Here is a 19,513-nt window from a genome sequence, read left to right as displayed (position 1 = left end):
ATCAGTCTTAGCCATCGTCATCCTAAAAGGTCTCCCGGGACCTCGATAAAATGTTAATAGAGGAGTCATCTGTAGGTGGTTAAGATTAGAATTGATTTTATTTTCCTCTTTGTGCTTTTCCCTGGTTTCCACAAAGAACGAGTATTCTTTTTTCTTTGTCAGAAGAACATTTTAGCATTAAAAGGACCCCTGTATCTGTCTTCCCAGATCCAGTCGATGTGTGCCCACGATCGGGATGTGAGAAGTCCCGATTTCGAGGGAGGGCAACTTTCAGAAGGCGGCTGGCAACTCAGTTTTCATAACCAGCGTCCTGGGAAGCTGCGTCCCGTGTCCCCCCATTCGGAAGGCACACTGACACTGATTGGATTTACTTGGGGGTGGAGGGACACTGTCAGAAAAAGCGGGACACTATCAAGATAACACACGCCCATCTTGCCTGAGTTTTTAGTGAGAGCCGATGGAGACCCAAGGAACATCATTTGGGCTTTTGATTCTTAGCATCAAATAGAGTTGGCTGTATGCACATGGCAGGGGGTGGGGTGGGGAGTTCGCCGAGGGTTCTGTGGGCCATAGTCATGGCGCCGGGCCACGCCCCGGAGCTGCGGTGGGGTGGTATGGTCAGACTACCGTGCTGACAGGCCCTCCAGTCTCTGATGCTGTGTGAGGACCGACTAGGGGTGCGGAACAAGAGCAGAAGCGGGGGAACTACCGTAACAGTTCAGGGGAGTCGGCCATGGGCCAGGGGGAGCGGAGGAAGGATCGATTTGGAGGAATTACAGTCAGTATTAAAGGGAAACTCTGGGGGACAGGGGTGAGGAAGGCAGAGGCAGGGATGCCGCGTGATATGACCGAGCATTAGGCCACGGCAGCCTGGAGCCCAGGTGTGCCCCACAAGCCCGTCTGGCCCGTCCGGCCCAGCTTCTCACTCCCACTTGCTGGCTGCCACCTGGGCCACACTCGGTCATTTCGAAGAGCCTTCCCAGTGCAAACCAGTTCGTGACCCAGCTTTCCATCGAGATGCCTCTTAGAAGCGGGGGAGTCCTGGTTCTGAAGGGAAACAAATAGGCCGTTTTGCTAGAGTGGAAATGCCTAAAGCAAGACATGATGTGCGAAAGTGGCCAAGAAGCCCCATTTCTGGACATCGGCGTTAGAGAGGGTGACGGGGAGCAAGCCCGGAGGAATCGCCAGAGGGACCGAGCTGCCGTTCTGTGGGCCGGCGCTGACCGTCCTCTGACAAAGAGGGGGCCGCCGAGGAGGGAGGGGACACTTCCGTGGAGGAGGCCGTCACAGGAGAGTAAGAGTCCTGAGCGTTACAGTAAGACACAGCGAGGAGACGCGGGGCGCCGTCTCTGGAAGGTCGGGCAGGTAGAAAGTTCGGTAGAAACAGGTGGGGTAAACTGCACCTGTTACACAGAGAAACACAACCTGGTTTTCCGTGCAGCTGGGGAGCTCGGAAAAGCACATCACAGAGTGTTTCTGTCACCCCTGGTATTCCCAACGTGGCCTGCTGACAGTCAGACTTGCTGTGACACGTCTTACCCAGAAGCACGTTCCTAAGGGAGTAGATGCACCTCTCACAGCCGCGGTAAAAAGTTCACGTTTCTCAGACGTGGGTTTTACAGTCGGCTTTTTAAAAGAACACGAGAACTAAACCATCCCCGCTGTCACTTAGATGGTAGGAAACTGCCAAATACACCTGGTTGGACCGCTCAGGGCTTCTTTGGGAGCGAAGACTGCATTGTCAGCAAGGAGCACACACTCCCACCAGCAGGGGGCGCCGTGCACCAAGCCTGCAGAGGGCGCTGCCTCTGGCTGCACAATGTTCAATTCTCTCCTATTCTTACCGGACTTGAAGAGTGTTTAGAAAGTTCCAAACGGAGTTTCGCTCAGCCTTGACTTTCCGTTGACGGTTAACAGTCAAACCGAAACTTGCTCAGGGCCACCGGCAGGGGGTGGGGGGGGGGTGGGGAGTGTTGTTTGACAGGTGCAGAGTTTCAGTTTTGCAAGACGAAGAGATCTGGAAATGGATGGGGCGGGGGTGGGGGGGTGGGAACCGTTGCACAACTGAATGTACTGAACTTTAACACCTAAAACTTGAAAAGTGACTAAAAACCTTAAAACCTGAAAATTTTGAACTCCATCAACGGTTACGATGTAGGTGGTTAAGTTTTACAGTAGGTGCATTTTACTGTGATGGAATAAAATTTTAATTTTTAAAACGGTTTTTTAATTATAAAAATTTTTTTCCCCGTGAGCCTGAGAAGAGCACGGGGCGGGGGCGGGGGCGGGGGGAGAATCCCAAGCCGGCTCTGTACTGTCAGTGCAGAGCCCGTCGCGGGGCTTGAACTCATGAAACCGTGACATCATGATCTGAGCCGAAACTGAGTCCATGCTTGACGGACTGAGCCACCCAGGCGTCCCTGAAAAATCTTTTTATACTGTCATTTTCTTATGAGGGTTTAGGTGGAGTTTCGGGGGCTGGTCTTATTGGTTTAGTCTCCTCTGAGTTCCCCCAGACAAACCAAGGAACCCCGCAAATCCGCAATGCGTGATGACTTGCTTAAAAAGCAGACGCACCAAGACGCTTATGACGCACCAGAGCTTTCCAACGGTACACGTTCCACGGACACTCTGAGAGGTGCCAAGTGAGAAAGTTCTGAATTCAGTTTCTCTACCTTCGGTCCCTTCTGTCCTCCCCATGCACAAGAGGGTCATTTTCTTCTCCCGGATAATGCGAACAATGAGCAGGCAGTGTCCGGGCGCGGGGGGTGGGGCGGCCCCGCAGAACAAAGCCCCAAACAGGCCGTCCTTGTTGGAGACACAGGGTCAGCATGGTACCGTGGCCCGAATAAGGCCTGCAGTGTCCGCTGCCCCGATGGCTGAGTGACAGACAGCCCCTGGGCAAGTTCAGCAGCAGGAAGGTGAGACTGGGTCACTCGCGTGAACCAAACTTTTAACTCTGAAGACGGGACTGGTCGAGGTCCCGTGGAACGGCAGCTTTTACTATTGAGCGGCTTGGATTCTGCAGCTTTCCAGAACACAGCCGAGGGCCTCAGGACTGACACGCTCTCCTGGGAGGCGGCCCTGAGCGGGATGCATTCAGAACTGGCAATTCTTGATGTGTACGGGGGGATGCGCTCTGTTACCCCCCAGGGCAGCAAGAGGGGACAAGGGGCGCGCTGCCCAGAGCGTGACGCCCTGTCCGAGGCCCGTGGTTCTGCCAGCAGCGCCTCAGGCCCCGAGAGCAGCACGTGGCCGGGGCCTGGGTGCCGGCCGGGATTAGGGGCGCTCCCAATACTGACGGGGTGAGCAACCCGTCCCGCAGAGGGGGCTGCGGCTGGGGCCGGGGGCCGGGTGGGGGACGAGGAGGCGGAGCGGAGTTCCTGTTGCTATATTTGAGATTTGTGCTTCCTGGGGACTTATGCAGTGAGAACAGCATAAGGAGTTATTTCAGGATTATCTGAACCTCACCGAAACGGATTATCTCAGTGTGTCACAGAGAAAATAACCCGGCGGGCGGAGTGTTCTGACTGCGTCCTTCTCGCTGCTGCTGCTTCTGGCTTTCCTTCCCTCCTGGGAGGGTCCTGGAGGCCTGAAGCTCTGAAGCTTTAGAATTAAAATGCTTTAAATACCAAATACCTTCACCTTACATTCTGCAGCGGCCTCCGCCCCTCGATGGCACATATTTTCCTACCGGACTCAGGGCTCTGGAGGCATCCAGTTGTGTTGCAATGCCATCCTGATTTCTGCACACTTAGTCACTTAGTCACCTTGTCTCCTTAGCCTCCAACCTAATCCCTCCCAGACAAGGCTTATCTCAGGAAGCCGGGGGCCAAGACGAAGAAGAGCCTTCTGGATGGGACTCTGACCTGCAAGGAGAAGGAGGCTGGCTGCTCGCGTGGGAGAGGGTGACCATGTCCTCCTGGAGTCACTGGGGGGGGGGGACGGGAGGGGGGCAGGAATTCAACGCATTAAAGAAAACAGCATTCACAATCCGTGGAAAAGTGGCGAGTCGGATCAAATAGTACTAGGAATTCGGAAAGGAGAATGGAACAGAAATTGCCCCGCACAATCAGAAAAGAGGAAGGAAACCGAAAGCCTGCGAGAAATGCGATCCCTCGGGGGGGCCTTCCCTGACGGCCCGTCCAAAGCGGAGTCCCCCTCACCCTCTTTCCTTTTATTTTTCTTCCAAGCACCTGTGAGTGCCTGCTGCAGGTCATGTAATGGCCATGCAAAGACCTGGTCAGTCCCAAATCCCCGGGACACGCAAGTACCATCACTTTGTATAGTAACCGGTATGATTAGATTAAGGATCTTGAGGTATGATTATCTGGGGACGTCTGGGGGGCCCTGAACACCGTCACAGAGTCCTCCTAACGTGAGAGCCACGCAAAGGGAGACCCCGCACAGGCACAGAGAGGAGGTGGTCCTAGGAAGAGAGACAGAGGCGGGAGTGATGTGGCCGAGGAACGTGGCAGCCACCAAGGGCTGGAAAAGGCAAGGGACAGGTTCTCTGAAGCCACGGGAGGGAGCGAGGCTGGAGAACAAACACCCTGACAGCAGCCCAGTCAACTGATTTCTGGCCTCTGGAGACTTCTGGCCTCCAAAACTATGAGAGAGTACATTTCTGTTTTCTTTTTTAAAAAAATTTTATTTATTTTTGAGAGAGAGAGAGAGAGAGAGAGTAGGGGAGGGGCAGAGAGAGAGGGAGACACAGAATCAGAAGCAGGCTCCAGGCCCTGAGCTGCGAGCACACAGCCCCACGTGGGGCTCAAACTTGTGAACTGTGAGATCATGACCTGAGCTGGAGTCAGATGCCTAACTGACTGAGCCACCCAGGCGCCCCTACATTTCTGTTGTTCTTAAGCCATCAGGTTCGGGACAATTTCTTACAGCTGCCACAGAAAACGAACACACTGCCCAACACCACAGTATATGTTTATTGCCTGTCTGCTCTAGTAGACGATACATTCCATCGAAAAAGGCGACTTTGTGTGTTTATTTCATTGTGGTAGCCTCAGAGCCCGCTATGTAGCAGGGGCTGGAGCATCTGGTTGAAGGACTGCCTGGGTAGATACGCATGTGTCCTCCGTCTGGGTAGCTGTGCCCATCAGAAGAGAGCCCCGAGCATCCTTCTAAAGCTCAGGCTTCAGAGAATTTTTGCAGCGCACACACGTGTGGCTTCAAATCTTTCCCTGCCGGCATTTCCAACATTTGGTTGGCATCTACAAACGTATTGGACGTTCTGGGCCAGAAGGCTAAAAACATGGATTTCTCCTCCTGTGCTCACTGTAGAGTGTGGGTAACTGACATTTCTGAGTTAGCAAGACGGCCGACGGACGGAGTGAGCACTGTCCGCATTTGGCACTGGAGGCCGCAGACAGAAAGGTGTGACGGGGCCTCCGAAGAGCTTTCCCAAGCCTCAGGGAGAAAACCGGTGCGCATATTATATGTCTCGTGTATGCGTCCGGTCCTCCTGGAGAAGATATGTGCACATCTATCGAGACACTGATTTTTTCAAAACACCAAAAAAAAAAAAAAAAAAAATCCCACAGGAATTTGGAAGGATGTACAAATAGAAGTAGAAAAATTCACAGATTTATTCACTGGCATCCGATGTACCAATAGCCGCTTGTTTACTTACACAGATACCTTATCTTCGCTTGGAATCCCGTGTATTTGGGGGACTTCCTGATCACGAGAGCCGGTGTTTTTTGCTTATAGCGTGCCTGGCGCTGTGCTCGTAAGTCTTAGGAGGGGGGTATTCTTATCATGCTGAGGCTTAGTTTTAGATGACCCTTCCAAAGCCACCCAGCTGGTGCACAGAGGAGCCGGGATTTGACTCCAGGCCCCAGGACCTCAGGACCACGTGCGTAAACACAGAGCTCTGGGGTACTGAATTCCAGCTTGAGGGTAAATCCCTCTCCCAGGGCCCCAGGGCCATTCAGCGCAGGCTTGCAGCCCTGCCTCTAAGCCCCTTGCCAGTTCAGAGCTGCTGGCGGTCTTGTTTTGTTTGGGCCCAATTCATTCTTCGAGCCCCGTCGGTCAAGAGCCATCTCTCGGGGAGGATCGAAAGACAGGCCCTTGAAAACCACCTGGCACCTGATTCACGGCGAGCAGCTTTTCCAGGCACTGCTAATTTTTCTCACCATCACACTGTGTTTCTCTTGAGTGGTGCCCTGGGCTCAGAAGGTTAAGTATGAAAGGACCCCGAGAACAATCTCGTGGCGCAATTCAGTCATGTTTACCTCACTGTGTTGGACCCCAGAGCAGGAAACGCAGTAATAAACCCTTTAAGAGAAAATAACGTTTTGGGCAAAGGTCACCTATCATTAGCTAAAAGTGACTTTGCTTTCCAGGTCACTTTCTAAGCCCACCTGTAGGCGCAGGGGTCACCTAAGAGCTGGGAGAGGTCAACCAGTGAAATACGTCTGTGACCTGAGTGGTTTCTGACTGTTCTCTTCTGTTCCTGGGTCCAACGGTCTCTGGCTTCATTAAGCACACAGGATGACCCTTTAACGGACCAAGTGGCATTTCACGTCCTCGCTGTGCTCATTTCACACACTGCTTGACGTACATGCATTTCTGTGGGGTTCTTTGAGATCACGGAGGTATTTTACGTGGGCTTTGCTGACCCCTTACATATCGTATCCGTGTAAATCCCACAGGGCACCGAGAGTTTCAGGCCACCGGGAACACGCTCACGTTCAGAGCCCCAAGTACCCGGGAGCGTGTGAGCACAGGCTGAAATCAGAAAACCGACAAGCCACGGGCATCAGCCTTGCCCTGTCCACACACCTTACTGTGAACTGCCCCTGGGAGGGTCCTGCCTATGCATGTGAGCAAGCCATGTCTCAGTCCTACACACTGTAACATGCCCACCATGTAAGAAGAAAACTGCTCTCCACGCTGGTTCTGTTTTTGAGCGGAGACTCCTAAAAACAACTAAGAAAAGAGGCACGGTCATCAAATACAATTCCTGGAAGTCTGTGACTCAGTCCCTGCCGGGTTCCTCTGCCATTGCTGGAACAACACTGTCACCTTACTCTGATAAATCTGCCCTTGCACCAGAAAAGCCTCGGGGAGCCTGGCAACCGCACCTGAGCCGGGGGGTGGGGTGGGGTGGGGTGTCAGCAGCCAACACTTGTCCCTGCAGGATCCACGGGCCAATCGGGACTCCCCAGCGGGCCCCGGGGAGAATGCGGTGTCTTCACCGTTCTTCTCTTTGTAGAACACACACGTTAAACCGAAACCAGTAATCTCTACACCTTGGTGCCAAATCAGATACCATTTATAAGATCCAAGTGGGAAGAAGAGAAGTGTCAAGGTTCTGAGACAACCTGGAGGAATAAATACAACTGGATAAAATACTAGCAACTTAATTCCTTCTCCGGACGTTGGGAATGTGTTTAGGCTTTTCGCTGCTGGGGACAGTGGCCTGTTCAAGGGCCTGATTCAGAGGTGTACGGGATGACTCAATTCGGGGACAGCAGCGCAAAGCCAAAATGCAAAGTAACCCACATCCCCCACCGCTGCTTCCATCGGACGCCGTGATGTCAACACCACCCCCGAGAAAACCCCCGAAAAACCAGGCCTGCGAGGATATAATTAATCACGGAAATTTGGGGACAGCGCCGTACCAACGAAAAGTATTTCTCAGCAAACCCGCTACTCTGATTCTTACGCGAAGAATCTGGAAATAATGGAGACGCTTATGCAAACAGTGAGTGGAGAATTTAAAAAGAAACCAGGTAGTTGAATAGTCACGTGTGGCTAATCGATCCATGGCCTTCCCTGACCACGTCGGTGTAGGAGTTTTCTGGGGCCGCCGTAGCAAAGTAGCATAAACCGGGTGGCTCAGCACAACCCAAGGTTCTTGCCCCACGATCGTGGAGTCCGGCATCAGGGTGTGGGTGGGGCCGCACCCCCTCACAGGCCCTGGGGAAGGTCCACTCCAGGCGCTGCCTGGCTTCTGGTGGCGCCCTGTGGCATGCTCCCGGGCTTGTCTGCGTCCGGATTTGCCCTCTTGTAAGACCATCAATCATACGGATTAGGGGCGCACCTCACTCACTTCGCAGTGCCTCATCTGAACCCCGTTTCCCAGTAAGATCACATTCAGGGATGCTGGACGTCAGGGCTTCAATACGGGAACTTCTGGCGGATACAATTAGAGCCATGGCAACTCAGAGCAGAAGATTCAGGCTTGAGTGCAGATCCACACTTCCCCTTTTTACCACCCACTGACATCAAAAAGCAAAGCTCAGGAGGATCCAGAGTAAAAGAAACTTATTTTAACTTTCGGAAAAAGAAACAGATGCTTTAGTAGTAACGGCTGCCGGCCTCAGACACACTTAGTACCCTACTGTGTGAGGCGGTGCGGTCGGCCGGCACGCAGGTGGCTTTCTCCTCTCTCTGCTTCGAGGGACAGCAACACACACACACACACACACACACACACACACACCAAGCAGCCTCCATCTACTGAAGGTGACAGAGGTCAGTGGGATACACTCTGGAGACCCGGGCACAGTCCCATGACCTTGGCATAATCTGACTCTGGGGCCACAAAACCAAGTCTGGACAAGCCTGGTGAGGATCTCACTCCATACCTGCCTCCCCGAAATAGGCCAGTTCCCCAAGATCACCCTACAGAATAGCCTATTTGGCCAACTGCCAGTTTGTCAAATTCACTGGTTTCTTAAAAACCTGTCTCTTTTTAGCGCCTCTAAAATTTACAGCAATTTGTACTGGAAGGATTGGCAGGGCCCTGGAGGGCTGTGAGGGCTCCGGGCTCTCTGGGGCCCTCACATCCTCCCTACCTCTCTGTGTCCCCACCTCTGCCTCTGCCCATCTTTCCTGGACTCTCAACCTCTCCGTTCTTTTTCTGACCCGTGGTCTCTCCCCTTCCTCTGATCGGCACTCCTCCATCCTCCCCTCCTGACTGTCTCTGGGTTCAGCGACCAGGGGATGCTGGGTATGACTGTGAAGGTTGTTCACTGCACAAAAGTACCCGGCTGGTTCTGCCTGCCAAGATCCATCTGGATGGATGCCCATTTCCATCTTGTGTCAAGGGGGTTGGGGAGGCCCCAGCAGCAGCCAAGCCTGTGCTCTGCGTGGATTCTTTTCCAACTCTCTCGGAGTAGAGAGGCCGCCTTCTTCGCACCAGCTCCCCAGAACTAGAGCAGAAAGGAGCTCAAGAAAATACCGAATGTTCTTAAAATGCCGTTGTGAAGTCAAAATGGAAACTGGTCTTTGGGACACCTCTTCCTCATTGAAAGGACTGTTGAAAACACACATCGTACCCTGGCTAACGGTCTCTATTTTACCCCCAAATCTAGAATCCAGAAAGGAATCATGATCAACTCAGAGGGGCCACCAAGAGGCCGAGTTTCTGTACCTTTAGAATCACCAGTGCCTTTCCCCAGGAGGAAGGGATACTGCACCTGCTCCCTGACCGCAAGCTCCTCACCGCCACCCTCGGCCCGTGTTCCCCACGGTTGTCTGCTGGACAAACTCAGCCTGTCAGGACGCAGTCCTTACCACTGTGCTCCGCAGCCAGTCGCAGAAGCCACGGAGACTCACGGCTCTACCGCAAGGTTCAGGGCAAACCGGGCCATCTGCTGGTGACCCCAGCACCAGCCGCAGACTCCTACTCACGGCCCCGCCTCCTGTGTCGCTCTGACGGCTGGTCTGCCGTGTCTCCTCCTCTGCGGGGCCCCCGCACTGAGAGCTCTCGCCACGCAGCCGGTCTTCCGAATCGATTTACACCGTGTATGTTTTCGAACCGTGTGATCCTTTAGCCCAAACACCGGCTCGTCAGGCCGCAGTCACCTTACTAACACTGGTTGGCGTTATGTCTCTTCTCCTTGTCGCTACTGAGGGGATCGCTTTTCATCTGACAGTTCTACCATTTTCAAGATAACCTTTCGGAGGGACTCAAGTGCCCCCCCTTTCCTCACCCTGACTCCCATCAAATGACACCGATCAGTGCTTCTTCCCCAAGGCAGCTCTGAAGGAGGAAAAGGAAGGTGCTAAGGGAAGAGTATTTCTACTTTTTGACTTGACCCACCTCCCCAGTCCATCTTCATGGGCCTTTGCTGCCCTTCTTGAAGGAAAACTCCCAGATAAAGGAGTGAGGAAGAACCAGCTTTTGGAGTAGAACAGAGACTCTGAATTTAAATGGAAAGTCTACACTAGGGAATGGATGTATATGTGCATTGTAGTGTACTGAATATGAGTCTCTTATTAACTGTCAAAAGTGACACAGCCGTGGGGCACCTGGGCGGCTCGGTTGGTTAAGCGTCCGACTTTGGCTCAGGTCATGATGTCACAGTCGTGAGACCGAGCCCCTCGTCGGGCTCTGGGCTGACAGTGCAGAGCCTGCTTGAGATTCTCTCCCTGTCCCTTCATCTCTGCCTCTCTCTCTCAAAATAAAAATAAAAAATAAAATAAAATAAAAGGGAAATATGTTAGCTCGTTAAAAGATATACTTTAGGGGTGCGTGGGTGGCTCAGTCGGTTAAGCGTCTGACTTTGGCTCAGGTCATGATCTCACGGTTTGTGAGTTTGAGCCCCACACCGGGCTCTGTGCTAACAGCTTAGAGCCTGGAGCCTGCTTCCGATTCTGTGTCTCCCTCTCTCTCCGCCCCTCCCCTGCTCACGCTCTGTCTCTCTCTCTCTCTCAAAAATGAATAAACACTAAAAAAATTTTTTTTTAAAGTAACGCAGCCGTATTTTTCACAGGCAAAGGCAGATGTCGAACCCCAAATGTCAGGGCCTGGAGAGCGAGTCCATTCGGCTGGAAAGATGGACTTTTGTTCTAGACGGTTACACATCTGCTTTTGAAAAGCAGTCAGCATCCCTGGGTCACTGAGTGTCTGCAGAATCCGCGGGGGTCAGCTCTTCTCAAAGACCCCAGGAGAAGAGCTAGTGTGCCCAAAGAAGCAGAGCTCCAGAAAGTGCTGTAGTTCTAGGTGTCCTAGGTGTTCTTCTTTCAGAAGGCTGTAAGGCTGTTGGTGCCATCAGGAGGCTCGGAATCTATACGTGACACCATCCACTGGAATAAACACAACGTGTGCTGCTCTTGAGTGTTTCAGTGGCCGCTGCTACATTAACTTCCTGACACTAAGTTTTCTGTTTGTTTAAGTTCATTTCTTTATTTTGAGAGAGAGAGAGAGAGAGAGAGACAGACAGAGAGAACGCGAGCAGAGGAGGGGCAGAGAGAGAGGGAGACAGAGCATCCAAATCAGGCTCCGCACTGTAAGCATAAAGTCCGACATGGGGCTCGAACTCATGAACCATGAGATTCATGACCTGAGCTGAAGTCAGATGCCCCGACCCTAAGAAGTTTCAAAATTAAAAAAAACATGGGGCGCCTGGGTGGCTCAGTCGGTTGAGCGTCTGACTTCGGCTCAGGTCGTGATCTCACGGTCCGTGAGTTCGAGCCCCGCGTCGGGCTCTGGGCTGACGGCTCGGAGCCTGGAGCCTGCTTCGGATTATGTGGCTCCCTCTCTCTCTGCCCCTCCCCCACTCATGCTCTGTCTCTCTCTCTCTGTCAAAAATAAATAAACATTAAAGAAAAAAATTAAAAAAAAATGATAAAAACAAAACAAAACCAGACTCGAGAGTAAAGGGCCTCTTACGAAAGCTTTAGAAGTTGCATAAACTCAGGGCGCTCTGTGGGTTAAGCTTCTGACTCCGGATTTCAGCTCAGGACATGATCTCACAGTTGGTGGGATCGAGACCCACATCAGGCTCTGTGTGGACGGTGCGGAGCCTGCTTGGGACTCTCTCTCTCCCCCCACCGCTGCCCCCTTGTGCTCTCTTTCTCTCTCAAAATAAATAAATAAAAACTAAAAAAAGTAAAAGTTGGGTAAATTGAGTATAAATAAGGAGACTCTCGCCCACCAGGGATGAGTGCTATCAGTACCCTTCTGACTCACGGTTAAGTCTTAATCGACGGATGTATTTATTAACGGTTCATGGTGCCCCTTCGGTGCCTGATAGGATACTCGGGCCTGAGGACAGAAGGTGGCTAAGTCACAGACCCTGCCTCGGGCACTTCAGAGCCAACAGGGAGCAACAGATACAAAGACTGAATACGGAAAGTGCTACAGGAACGTATACGTATACGTTATGCGTATACGTTATAGCCACAGCTTAACATTTAGGAAAGAAAAACCAAAACCAAAACCAAAACCCCGTAATTGAAACTAATGTAACGCTGTGTGCCGATTATACTTCAACTTAAAAAAATTGTTTACTTGTCCCCCATGTCTTTTAAAGACAATTCCTGTGGCCAAGATGTTGGGCCGACTGAACCGTTGTAAGGATAATGTGTGAGACGCTCGATTAGCTGCAAACTCAAATACTACTGTTTTTAGTGTGGAAGAAACCACCGTTTCAAGCATGGCGCCCACGTCTGGAGCCTCTGGGTCAGACAGCGGTTCCTACTCGCTGGACCCAGCAGGGTTTGGAGAGTGGGCTTGTAAGGTTGGCTTCTAGCTGGTTCTATTACAGGTGCTCGGGCGAGTCACTTATCCTCTCTGAGTCATTTCCTTTTCTAAGAAATTAAGGGTTTTGATTAGCTCATCTCCAAGTTTCTTCCCAACGAAGGGCTTCGAATTTCTGTGAAAATCTACCCTGACATACTTCTAGTTACAGAGGATAGGATTGGAATAATTAAACTGAAAAAAAAAAAAAAAAAGAAAAGTCTTTACATGGGCAATCAAAGCATTTTTCTAGATCATTACCATGTCAAAATAAACCAGCTGCACTCAACTTAGAGGTGCAGGTTACAGCTCGTGCACCGAAGGAGAGAAGGAACAACCTTAACTCCGGTCGGGCAAAGTTCTCTGTCGGGCTCAACTGTAGCTGGGGGGAGATGTTTAAATGGAGTGACAGGCGACAGAGGAGAGCAGACTCTGGACTGCAGAGCCAGTGACAACCCAGAGCTTCTAGCTTTCAGGGAGGGATGAGGTCTAAGTCATAGCACCTGGCATCTGACTCGACTCAACTTTTGACTTCCAATCATTTCACATAGTCTCCAAAAGCTGAGGTCTGTTCCTGGAATAGAAACCTTCCCTCTGCTTTTTCTAAAATACTCTTTTAAACAGTTTCAAGGTTGCTCACTGTTTTCCTAATATTTTAGGGAACTATGGAAAAATCTGCACGCCATAGAGAAATAACGCAAATAGGGGAGCAGGGTTGCCTGGGGTAACCTGTCCCGACTAAGCAGGCGTGCTATCAGACATACTTCCTCGGTGAGGTGTCACAGGACTATGTTTCCAACACCCCTACTCCCCATCCCCCCACTTTCATGAGGGATGAACTGGCGGGAGGGGCAGGTTGGGGTCAAGGGGCGGTTGAGGACACAAGGTCGTGATGTGTGATGGATGGGACAGGCTATTTGTCTCGTGTTGCCCTTGTTATGATCTATTCAAGTGTTGGATCAATGGATCAAATATTAAACGGTGGGCTTTGGAAAAATATCCATTGAAGGTTTTCCTTAAAGAATCTTTTCTTTTAAGTTTATTTATTTATCTTGAGAGAAAGAGAGACACAGATAGAGAGGGAGAGGAGAATCTCAAGCGGGCTCTGCACTTCAGCACAAAGCCCTATGCGAGACTCGAACTCGCGAACCTTGAGATCATGACCTGAGCCGAAATCAGGAGGAGGATGCTTAGCTGACTGAGCCACCTAGGTGCCCCTCCATTGAAGGTTTCAATTTTTTTTAATGTTTATTAATTTTTGAGAGAGAGAGCGTGAGAGACAGAGAGAGAACATGAACATGAGCAGGGGAGGGGCAGAGAGAGAGGGAGACACAGAATCAGAAGCAGGCTCCAGGCTCTGAGCTGTCAGCACAGAGCCCGACACGGGGCTCGAGCTCACAGACCGCGAGATCATGACCTGAGCCCAAGTTGAACGCTTAACCAACTGAGCCACCCAGGAGCCCCTCCATCGAAGGTTTAAAACACGTGTAGGGCTTGAGTTTAAGGACCACTCCCAGGGTTCAGCAAGCCCAATAATCCCTTTGATAACAGTTAGAAGGGCTAAAGTTACAGTGTGCCTCTCATCAGGGCAACCAACCCTTCTGCCTTAGGTCCTCATCATCAGTCACTGATGATAAGAGCTGCGTGCCCCCGGCATTTCTGGAACATACTTATATTGTACTTTATACATGGAGACTTTCTACAGGACTTAATAGGAAATGTGTAGTCACCACAACAAACAAGAAAAACTGAACTAAGTTCAAAAGCCCCGCATTTCTTTTTACCTCCTTCTCATCTCCCTCTTTAGAACTCAAAGGGCACACTCCACAATGGAAGTTTGGTTATGTTTTTTTTTCTTTTCTTCTTTTTTTTTTTTTTTTTGGCTACTACAAACTATCTTAAGTTATATACCATGTGCTTAGGGTTATAGAGCATGTATATCCATGTTTTTTGAACAGTATCTTCTACACTTAAATTGCATGGCAGTTGATATAGGAAGGATGTATGTTGCTTATTTAGGCTGTGCGCGGTTCGTGCTGTTATCCGCGCTTGTCCACAGCTGTATCCTCGAAAACGGCACCGGGCTTGGGACCTCGTAGGTGCTTGATAAGTACGTGTCGAATGATGAATAAATAGATAGGACACAGCAGCGGTATAAGCGTGATCAGCAAAGGGTCTTTTACGGGGGTAACTGAAATAACACCAACGAGATTTGGAAGAGGGACGGGAATGTTTATACAGTTGACTCCGGATATTTAAAAATGGGCCAGCAGTTACTCAGGAAGACAAGAGTATTATTAAAACGAAGGGCAAAGTCTGCCCTTCTTCAGCATGTTTAGAAGTCTCTGAAAAAAAAAGAAAAAAAAGAAAAAAAAAAAAAAAAGAAGTCTCTGGAAACGCCAGAAGTCTACCCCTTCTTCCTGTATACAATGACCTTCCTAAATAACTGCTGTTCATACTTGGGGACAACAACGTTTTAAAGAGGTTGTTACTTAATTCCGTATAACATCACAGTATGGAATACAAGGCGTCTCCCTTTAAAACGGCCATTTCCCCTTTCCACAAACAACAACAGAGGGGGGGCGGGTGCCGGTCTCTCTCCTTACCGTGAGTGACAAGGCCATGCAGACGAACGTGAACTTCTTGATGTGGGCGGCTGTCACCGTGTTGCTGGTGCTCACCAGTTTATTGCTGGGGTTATTCTAGGGCGAAAGAAAGGGACAGTGGTTATCCTGACCACACGTGCATCTTGAAGAGCATCTTGTTTTGGTTTTATTGGATGTGTCTGAAGTACGGGTGTCACCTGACAGCTGGGAGCACGGCTGTCACTTTCTCTCTTAGACAGCTGTCAGGTTTCTGGACTTGAACGTGAACCGGAGGGGGTTCTGGACGAACTCTGGGCAGTGTCTCCTGAGTCTGTGTTCCCTGGGCGCTGGCTACCTAGTCCAGGGCCCCGGCCCGGGTGGCCCCTCCTGGCCACCTGGCACCTCCTCGAAGCTACAGCCCAGCTCGGTGACCTTCGGGGCCCTGTCCTCCCCACCAGCGGGCATTCTCGGCCCCGCCTGCCCTGACCCAGACTCCTCCACTTGTATTCCAGACACAACCTCTTCCTCTTCCCCTCTCACACTTGGTGTTTTCATGTCTCTTTGGATCTTCTGAATTTCAAAGCTACCCCCTTCGGGGCACATCACGGGCACAGCCCGTCTGTTTCTTGAAGCCTCTCTGATCTTACAGCCCGAAGTGCCCCGGGGCCCCACTTCCTGGAATGCAGGCGAGCCCAGAGCTCTCTGGAGGTGGGTACACTGCAGGGGGCACGTGTGGAAGGTGCACGCAGGTTGCGGACACAGAACTGGGCACCTCACTCTTCCCCTTGACTCCTGCCCCTCAGCAGTCTTTCTTGCGGAGAAGGTGCTCACCGCCGCCACACTGAGTTTTGTTTTTTTTTTAATTTTTTTTCAACGTTTTTTATTTATTTTTGGGACAGAGAGAGACAGAGCATGAACGGGTGAGGGGCAGAGAGAGAGGGAGACACAGAATCGGAAACAGGCTCCAGGCTCCGAGCCATCAGCCCAGAGCCCGACGCGGGGCTCGAACTCACGGACCGCGAGATCGTGACCTGGCTGAAGTTGGACGCTTAACCGACTGTGCCACCCAGGTGCTCCATACACTGAGTTTTAAGCAACCAGTGCGGACGGCCCAAATGTCCTCTCGCCCATCCTGAGGCTTGCTCAGACCATCCCAGCGCCACTGCTAAGCAGGCCTAACACCCGATCAGACTGGCGCCTGGCCCCTCATCACGAACACCAGCGGAGAAAAAGACCCCCCGGCCTCCACCGGGGATCCAGTTAGTCCCAGGGGTGACCGACAGAAGCAAACCGGAGCTCCTGGCACGCGTCCCGCTGGATGAAAGACGCAGAAGCAGGGCAGATACGGGTTCTACTGGGAAAAGAGCTTCTGATGGTTCCTTTACTTTGGGAGCTCGGGCGGTCTCCCGGGTCCCTTCCCCCTGCACGTGCCGTGCCGCCAGCACAAACCTCTGCTCGAGCCTGCGTCATCCCAGCCTCTAAAGTGGATCCGCTTTTCTGAACAACAGAGTTTGCCGCCGCGGCAGAGTGCAAGTCTCTCCACCTCTCCCGCCCCGGGGATTTGCGAGAGAGGGGCCCGAGTGGGCGCGCCACAGAGAGTCAGGAAACCAACCCGGGAGCCCCATGTCGCCCGTGGGGGACAGCAGCGTGGCGCAGCGCCTTCGCGTGCGCTTTGGTTTCTACGCCCGCAGTTCGTTCCGCCAGCATGCTTGGAACGAACACACCAGCAGGGACCATTAGGTTGGCGTCCGTGTTTCGTTTTGTTTGCCCCATCTGCTGAGCAACATAGCCCTTCGCGGGTGAGAACTGAACATCGGAGAGATTCTGCACGAGTGGAAAACGCTCCCCGTTGCTGCTATTTAGTGGGAGCTACCAGAAGTTATGCAAGAAATGTTAGATCTCTTGGGGCGCCTGGGTGGCGCAGTCGGTTAAGCGTCCGACTTCAGCCAGGTCACGATCTCACGGTCCATGAGTTCGAGCCCCGCGTCAGGCTCTGGGCTGATGGTTCGGAGCCTGGAGCCTGTTTCCGATTCTGTGTCTCCCTCTCTCTCTGCCCCTCCCCCGTTCATGCTCTGTGTCTCTCTGTCCCAAAAATAAATAAATAAAAAAAAAAAACAAAAACAAAAACGTTGAGGAAAAAAAAGAAATGTTAGATCTCTTAGGCAGGAGCCCACAAAGAGGCTAAGGATCTCAACTGTCAATGCGGCAAATTCTGCAAGTCCACACAGAGGGGTCTCAGATTTGGGCGAACAGACGGCATTCACGCGAATGGCTTAGAGGACCTCCCTGCCATGCCTAGAACAATGAGCGAGGCCCCACAAGGGTTCTGAGCCACGCCAGTTGCTGGCTGGAGGTACACGCTCGTTTAAGGGATTTTTTCGTAGCACCTAACCTCTGTGATCGTGAACGAAACCGAGTTTTTCTTGGATGCCCCTGCTGAAACTGTATCGTGTTACATTGTTAAGTTTTATTATTTCGAGGTAGCCAAAAAAAAAAAAAAAATCCAGATGAGACTTCCTCCCTCAGCCCGGAGGCTGTGACTTTTCAGTGCTTCCTGTTCTCATCACGTTTTCTTACATAATCTTGGTCTCCAAGAGCTAGAAATTTAGCAAGAAGACTTCTATGCATTTTGGTTTTCTAGGATTTACTTCCTTTTTTTTTTTTTTTTTAGCTCTTGTTTTTTTTTTTTTTTTTTTTTAAGTTTATTTATTTATTTTGAGAGAGACAGAGACAGTGCAAGTGGAGAAGGGGCAGAGAGAGACAGAGAGAGAGAGGGAATCCCAAGCAGGCTCCTTGGTGTCAGCAAAGCGCCTGACGCAGGGCTCGAACTCGTGAAACTCTGAGATCACCACCTGGGCAGAAACCAAGAGTCGGACACTAACCAACTGAGCCACCCAGGCGCCCCTGGGATTTACTTCTATATGCACGTGACTTAAAACGAAGATGACAATTTCTATCAATAGGTTGGATTAAACTCACTCAAACAAGAATTACAAGGAGGAAAATCTCCCGCAAGCCACTCATGCCTCAAGTTTGCTCTCAGAGCATTTTTAGGAGATAACGCTGCTTCCTGATGTTGCGAGATGCTGATGTGTGAAACGGGGAGTGGGTCCAGCTCGTCGTCCACTGGGGAGGTTCCACACCCAGTGAAGAGATCCGGGCATCACCACCGCCCTGTCTTGTTAGGCTGCATGGTGGGCATCCCTGAAGTGAGCTGCCATTCACGGGTGAGTATGGGGCTGGGAACAGAGGCAGGTGACACCATGGGGGATGTACAGGGTGGAAGGATGCCGTGGATGGGGACGTGTGACAGAGGGGTGTGTGTGTGTGTGTGTGTGTGTGTGTGTGTGTGTGTTTGAACGAGTCTGCTGGTAGAACACAGAGAAGAAGGTGGACCCACAGTGGATACTGTCTTTCCAGACTTGAGTCTCCGCCCCTGGCTCATCCCCACTCAGAGATGCCTGGGGCGTGGGGGGTGTGCCCTGGGTCAGGGAGGCAAGCTGGACAGGAACCCTTTCTGGGGCCCCACTCCACAGGTATTACTCTTTTCTAGAAGCCCACAAACAACTAAACATTTGAGAATCCGGAGGCTATGTGAAAGAAAGAGCTAAGCGTATATAGCCTGTGGCTGGGCCTTGCTCGTGTGGCCTCCCAGGATTTCCCATGTCCACGCGAGTCTGGGCGCGGGGGGCTGGGGTGAGGGGAGGAGGGAGGCCAGCTTTAGCTAGTCAGAGCCCAAACTGCCTGTGCTGCTAGAACTGATGTGCTGGGGCCCCTGGCCAAGAGGCCTCCTCTCCTCACATCCCAGGACTCTTGCTGGGGGAAGATAAAGTGGTATCGGCCGTGGCTCTGAGCTTGTCCTGGAGAAGTTCAAGGCAAAATAGCTGCTTCTTTCCCCATTTTTCATTTTAAAACATCGTATACTATCTTTTGGGGGGGGGTATGTTTTGCTGTAAAAGTCTATAGGTTCAAATAACTAAGCTTTAATGAAATAGACATGAATTAAATGATTGGTAGGACAGTCCCCCCCTCCCCCCCCAGCCACAGGCTGCAAGTCTGAAGGGTCATGTGCCTCCCTAGGGCGTGCCAGCAGCCGCGGAGGGGGCAGAGCTGTTGTTAACAGAGGCTTTCATCTGGAGTAAGTCTGCTGCATCCAAACCAACGTGGACCCAGGTCGGCCGTGTGGACAACTTCAGCGCGCATGGTCCCAAGTGTTGAACGAGCTCCGTAAGCCTAGGAGCTCAAGCGCACCACCCTGTCTGTTCCTTCACATCTGCTCTGAGGTCAGTTTAGTCTTAGTTTTATTTAATAAACAAAAGACAGAGGCAAAATGCAACGTATTCAATTTTCTTGAGAGTCTATTTTCCCTTCGCAAAAAAATTAATGATACCTCAACAGGAACAACCTAAAAGCGAATACGGTTCGGAGGGCAATGGAG

The 19,513-nt window shown here is 51.5% G+C and overlaps 1 protein-coding gene across 1 annotated transcript in view; it reads right to left on the bottom strand.

Moving 5' to 3' along the window:
* Nucleotides 1-19,513, bottom strand: part of ANKH (ANKH inorganic pyrophosphate transport regulator) — a 141,257-nt gene that overhangs the window by 15,067 nt on the left and 106,677 nt on the right. The window contains exon 8 of the mRNA XM_030332353.1: nt 15,097-15,192. Coding sequence (XP_030188213.1) covers nt 15,097-15,192 — 96 coding nt within the window. The remainder of the gene's footprint in view (nt 1-15,096; nt 15,193-19,513) is intronic.

This window comes from Lynx canadensis, chromosome A1 (genome assembly GCF_007474595.2).
Source record: "Lynx canadensis isolate LIC74 chromosome A1, mLynCan4.pri.v2, whole genome shotgun sequence".
NCBI lineage: Eukaryota > Metazoa > Chordata > Mammalia > Carnivora > Felidae > Lynx > Lynx canadensis.
The sequence above is the reverse complement of the archived record's forward strand: the minus strand, read 5'-3'. Positions and strand labels throughout refer to the sequence as shown.